This window comes from Vombatus ursinus, unplaced genomic scaffold (genome assembly GCF_900497805.2).
Source record: "Vombatus ursinus unplaced genomic scaffold, bare-nosed wombat genome assembly UNPS02004423.1, whole genome shotgun sequence".
Taxonomy (NCBI): Eukaryota; Metazoa; Chordata; class Mammalia; order Diprotodontia; family Vombatidae; genus Vombatus; species Vombatus ursinus.
Genome location: NW_020944201.1, coordinates 1,608,766 through 1,614,765, shown reverse-complemented (window position 1 = coordinate 1,614,765; position 6,000 = coordinate 1,608,766). Strand labels below are relative to the sequence as shown.

Genomic DNA, 6,000 nt, shown 5'->3' with positions numbered 1-6,000 from the left:
CTGATTTTCAACAACAACCGTGTCTTGGGCCTCCTGGTAAGTCTGAGAGCCTAAAGCACTTGGGACCTGAGGTGTCTTGTCTCTCCATCCAATCTGGCTATGAATAGAGGGCCAGGTTAGCGAATGCCTCCCCTAGAATCAGACAGGAATCCCTGAGAAGCCTGAGTGTTTAGGTTTCTTTGCAATTTGCTGCTCTGTCCCTCCCTCCTTCTCTTTTCCCTTCTCCCACTGGTAATCAGCTGCAGCCCGAGGCCATTGTCCCCCTCTACCTCTTCTCCCCCTTGGGCCTCCCAAGCAGAGTGCTGTAAATCACTGCTCAAAGGTGCCTTCAAGCACTGGGGAGCCCAGCTTTGGAGGGGCCCTAAGGGCCCCGACTGGCACTTCCAGCTCCTACCTATGGGGCAGAGGCAACATCACATGTGTGCATATAGCTACATGGGTTCTTACATTCAACTATATACACTGTTGAAAGGCTAGAGTAATCATTTAAATTAAAGACAAACAGAAATATATTAGTATAATAGAAGCGTCAGACCAATACTCCTTGGGAAGGAAATGGTTGAGTAGATAGACCCAGCAGAACCTTGGGAAGGGCCAGGCATCTGCTTAGGGATTTGTGAAAAAGAGGGCCAAGCTAGGGGGAGGGGGAGCAAGCACTCTAGGAGAGAGGTCCACCAGGGCTCAGAGGCCAGTGCTGGGGGGGGGGTGGGGGGCGGGACCCTGGGCGGGGGGATGCAGGGGAGGAGAAGGGCAACAGCCACCCTGGGGCCTGGTCTTGGGGCCAAGGCAGCAGTAAAGTCATGGATGACTCAGCTCACAGTTGTGGCCACATCACAGACCAGTAATGAGCCCTAGATATGGTGGGGTGGACATCAGGGTGAAGGTTTGAGACACTTTGTTCCTTAGTTTTTCAGAGATTTTTCCCTCACTCCCAAGACATGTTACAGAAGCCTCTTGTTACAGGAGCCCTCTTGGGGTTTTGTGAGGTTTGGACTTTTTTGGCTAATAAGAGGTGCTCTAGTTCTTGGCCAGAGAGGGTTGGATGCCTTTAGGATTCTCCAGTCCTCTCTGTCTCTGGAATGGGATCTTCTCCTCTCTCCCCACTCCCTCTCCAGAAGAGAACACACAGGAAGTCTACCTTTAGCCTCAGTCCGCATTCCTGAAAAACAGACTTGACTTTGCCAGCTCTCCCAAGGAGCCAGTTCTGAGGAGGCTGGCTGCAATGTGGCGGATTCTTTTTTCTTTTAACACTTGCCTTGCTTCCTCACCCCTTCTCTTCCCCCTGTGTCCTCAAAGCTAACCCAGAGAGGTACATGGAATTTGAAGGTCCCAGTCTCCTTGTTTCTGTGATGGGGAGAACAATTGCTCTTGGCCCTTGGAGGTCATGGGAGAGGCTGCTTTCAACAGGGGGAAATAGAAGCATGGGAAAAAAAAACCACCTGGCTGGACAGAGCTAGATAAGAGTACTGGCCACTTGGTTAATTTCTTGCCCTGGTTTTATCCAGCGGGGATGGGAAAAAAGACCAACTTGTGTATGGCTCGTGACCACCTCCTAAGGGTGGCTTGGTCCATTCCTCCCACGTGGTCTTTGCTTATTTTGTCTCTAAAATGAGTTCATCTCATTCACACTATCACACTAGGAGAACTGCCCAAGGGAAAGACACAGAGAAAGAAAGAGAGAGAGACAGACAGACAGACACAGAGAAAGAGAGAGAGAGAGAGAGACAGAGAGAGAGACACACACACACACAGACAGAGAGAGAGACAGGTGGGGGGTGAGAGAGAGAGAGAGAGAGAGAGAGAGAGAGAGAGAGAGAGAGAGAGAGATGTAGAGATGTAGATATGATTATTGGGTCATGGTGAGATGCTGGGGGATGGGGGAACAGAAATGTCCAAGAGAAAGAGAGAGAGGGAGATCTAGGTATGATTGTTGGGTCATGGTGAGATGCTGGGGGATAGGGGAACAGAAATGCCCAAGCAACAGCTAGACAGCCTTGACCTGGTTCCTATGCCAGACTCCCACCAGGCCCTCCCATGTCTAAACTCTTAGTCCTTTGGGAGGTCTAGTTTTTGACCAGTGGAAGAGACATCACTGTCAATTACTGGTCAGGCAACAAGCCTTGGAGTATTTCAGTTCAATTTTTCAAAATGGTGAGGGTCCAGAGGGACTAGAACCTCTCTTTGCTTCTTCAGCTCTCATATATGGAAGCAAGGGGTTTTCTAGAGCCTTCTCTCCCCTTGCCCCTCACCACCTCCCATCAAGCAGTGGCGTTGAAAGCACTGGATCTGGAGTTGGTAGACCTGGCTTCACATCCTAGCTTTGCCACTTGCCAGCTGTGTGACTTGGGGTGAGTTACTTCCCCTCTGTCCGCCTCTGTTTTCTCACGTGTAAAGGAGAGGTTTAGACACAATCAGCTTTGAATCTGATTGTCCTCTCACTGACCAGTATAATAAGGCAAGGTTCTGTGCTTGGTAGATGTTTGTTGAATTCAATGGACTGGGCTGACCTCTGATTAAGCCCAAGGCTGCCTTTGGCCTCACGTGCTGCCCTATATTGTCACATTAAGTGTGAAGAGCCATCAGCTCTCACGGAGAAATTTCCAGAAATCTCAGCCTGCTTGGGGTCCTCTCCTAAGGGGCCTGGCCAACATCAGAGGGTAGAAGCAGAAGGGTGGGCTCATGGATTGCCCTTTCCTTGGCAGATGCTTGAGTGTGCCCAGCACATGTGGGCATGTGTTTACACACACGGCCTGGTTGCGTGCCAGTACAATGATCTGAAGCACCTAATCAGGAATGCCTGGAGGACCCAAAGGGAACTCTGGGAACAAAGTGCTAAGTACAGCTGGGGAACAGAACGGGGTCATCCATTGCTTGGTAGAGCCTATGGAGTGGACGCTGGATGGGTCAAATGAACCTGATGAAGACCACCAGCAGCATGAGGTAGCCAGGGAGAGCGGGAAGCCAGTGGAGGGGGTGGGGAACTGAGGGGAAGCTTTGACCACATACTGCTCTGACCTTCTCTGTTCAAGCATCTACTGTTGAATTCCACCAGGGTCTTCCTTGGTGTTGGGGACTCAGAAAGACCTTCAATGCCTTAGGTATTCTGACTGGGGGGCCTGGAGCCCTGCTACGATGGGTTGGCCCTCCATTGTGATACCTATAAGATGGTGACCTGGCGTGGGTGTGGGTTATATGGCTGTGTAATGGATGGGTTGCGGAGGCAGTAGTCAAAAACTGTAGAAGTAGCAGCCTCCCTATCTGGAGTCTGGTTTGATGTATGATCTGGGCAGCAGGGTCCCCAAAGAAAGAGCAGAGACTTTACTATTGAGATCCCCCCCCTCCCTATTCCCTTCTTGTACAGCTCGTCCCTGGGACAGTACAGCTGTGAGAGGCACTCATGGATTGATTCTCTTGGGGGGGGGGGGCGGGGTGAGAAGGACATGGCGGGATGCTGTAATGGAGATGGGGAGGGGCTGGATGGAGGAAAAAGAGTGGCCAGAAGTTACACTGGTGAGTCAGAGTAGTGGACCACAGAATTGTAGTCAGGGGGTGGGCTGTGGCACTCGAGGGCTGGATCCAGGGGTAGGAGGATGGAGTCCTCCAGAGCATAGGCCAGAGGGTCATCCTCATCCAGCTGGGCTGGCAGCTGGGGCTGCAGAGCCTCCTTCTCCTCAGACAGCAGCACAGACTCCTTGCTTCTGCTGGTTGCTCTCAGGCTGGTGAAAGAAGACCAGAAGGTGCTTGAGTACAGAGTGGGAGGCATTGTATTTCTTACCTTGGGATGAGATGCGGGGATGAAGGCAGGGCCCAGCCATGAACACTGAGGCCCCACCCACATGAGGAAGCCCTGGATGGCTAAACGAAGGACCAATGCTATTCCTGACAGGGGGCTTCTATCCTAGCTGGGGATGCTCAGCATTGAGTCCAGCTGTAAATGACTGGGATAATTTACAAGGGAACCCCAGCCCGGCCCCACTGCTGAGGCTGGTTTGTGTCCCAAGCAGATCCTAGAAATGCATTGTTGTTGTTCAGTTGTTTTTCAGTCATGTCTGACTCTCTGTGACCCTATTTGGGGTTTTCTTGGCAAAGATACTGGAGTGGTTTGCCATTTCCTTCTCCAGCTCATTTGACAGATGAGGAAACTGAGGCCAACAGGGTGAAGTGACTTGTCCAGCTTCACACAGCTAGTAAGTGTCTGAGGTCACATTTGAACTCAGGTCTTCCTGACTCCAGGCCTGGCACTCTACCTACTGCAGCGCCACCTAGCTGCCCTAGCCTTAGATCAGGGGTGGGGAACTTGTAGCTTTGAGGCCACCTTTGGCCTTCTTGGTCCTTGGGTGCAGCCCTTTGGCTGAGTCCAAGTTTTACAGAACAAATCCTTTTCTTAAGGGGATTTGTTCTGCAAGGTTTGGATTCAGTCAAAGGGCCGCACTTGAGGACCTAGAGGGAATTTGTTCTGTAAGGTTTGGATTCAGTCAAAGGACCGCACCTGAGGACCTAGAGGGGATTTGTTCTGTGAAGTTTGGATTCAGTCAAAGGGCTGCACTCGAGGACCTAGAGGGCCACATGTGGCCTCGAGGCCCCAGGTTCCCTACGCCTGCCTTAGATATTATAGGTGAGAATTCCACAGTCATGGTCTCTCTCAACTTTGCCAGTCATCATCCTGAGAGGCAGTTGGGGTATGCTAGAGTGGGACATTCAGAGACCTTGTCTGGAGTCCTGGTTCTACATTTTCTAGATGTGTGACCCTGGGCAAGTCCCTCACTGTCTCTGTCTGACCTGATTCCTTCTCCTTAAAATGGGGCAAGTACTGTCACTGCCAATGGTGTTGAAAGGAACATGCAGTGTCCATTTGGCTTGCTTTGTGCTTCCTGATGCCTGAGGAAGACTTATGGCATGAAGGTGAGGCTAGAGACAAGGGGGTGTTAGTAAATATTTAACAACTAGCCCTCTGGGAGAAAAAAAAAATGTATGCATGACACTTTTAGCATTTTTAACATTTTTCTCCATCACTTTCTTAAGCCTAGACAATCAGCAAAACAATCAGTCCAGCCCTGATTGATGGTGTTTGCTAATTTCTGAAGCTAAAATGCTCAGGAAGCCTGGATGAGCTGGCTCCAGGACCCCACCCCCACCCCCATCCCATAGGGTTGGCATTCTGGTAGGGAACAAAGCTTAAAGAGATAGGGGTTTGATGAGAGCATTTCAGGTATCTGCCAGCAGGTGGAGATTGAGTCCTTCCTCTTCCTCATATCCACCTATGGCAAGGCTGAGCCTGAAACATTTGAATTCAATGCCTCGTTTCCTCCTGTGTGAAATACAGTACTTGGACTAGATGGTCCCCAAGGGCCTTTCCAGCTGTGACATCCCCTGAACTTGACCTCCTGTTGCTGTGCCCACCCTTGGAAGCTGATCCCACAGTGGGGCCCATTTTTCTTAAGGTCGTTAGTGGGGTCCTCGGGCACCTTGGGTTTGCCCTGCATGGCCCCCGGCTGGGACAGAGGATGAAAGCATTGTGCTTGGGATCAGTCGGCTCAGATAAGTGAGCAGGGCCCCGCCACTGTCTCCTGGCCTGCTCCGTGAGGTGACCTGGCCACAGGCCTAGCGAGCTATGAGCTGGAAAGTGTGCTATCCCTTACCTAAGTCATTTGGGGCTTTTGACAGGCTGACATTTCATATCTGCTTGAGGCTGGGGTTGGCATTAACATCCCCATTGTCTTCCCTTTCTCATTCCTTGGGCATGTTCGGAATCACAGAATCTCTAAGCTGGAAGGAGCCTTTGAGATCATCCAATAATCTCTCCTCCACCCTCCTTTTTACAGAGGAGTAAACTGAGGCTCAGAGTAGGGGAAAGAACTTATCCAAGGTCACACAGGTCAGCAATAATAAAGATGAGATTTGAACCCAGATCCTTGATTCCCAGTCCAGTGTTTGTGCTTTTCCCCTTGGTTTGTCTTCTCCCTCCCCACATGCATTAGTAATATATTTCCCCAGTTAGCA

At 50.9% G+C, this 6,000-nt stretch overlaps 1 protein-coding gene across 1 annotated transcript in view; it reads right to left on the bottom strand.

The window, feature by feature from the left end:
• Positions 1-1,756: 1,756 nt before the first annotated feature.
• LOC114023373 (vascular endothelial growth factor receptor kdr-like) overlaps positions 1,757-6,000 on the bottom strand; it is a 223,277-nt gene continuing 219,033 nt past the window's right edge. The window contains exon 30 of the mRNA XM_027835990.1: positions 1,757-3,716. Coding sequence (XP_027691791.1) covers positions 3,503-3,716 — 214 coding nt within the window. The 3' untranslated portion in view covers positions 1,757-3,502. The remainder of the gene's footprint in view (positions 3,717-6,000) is intronic.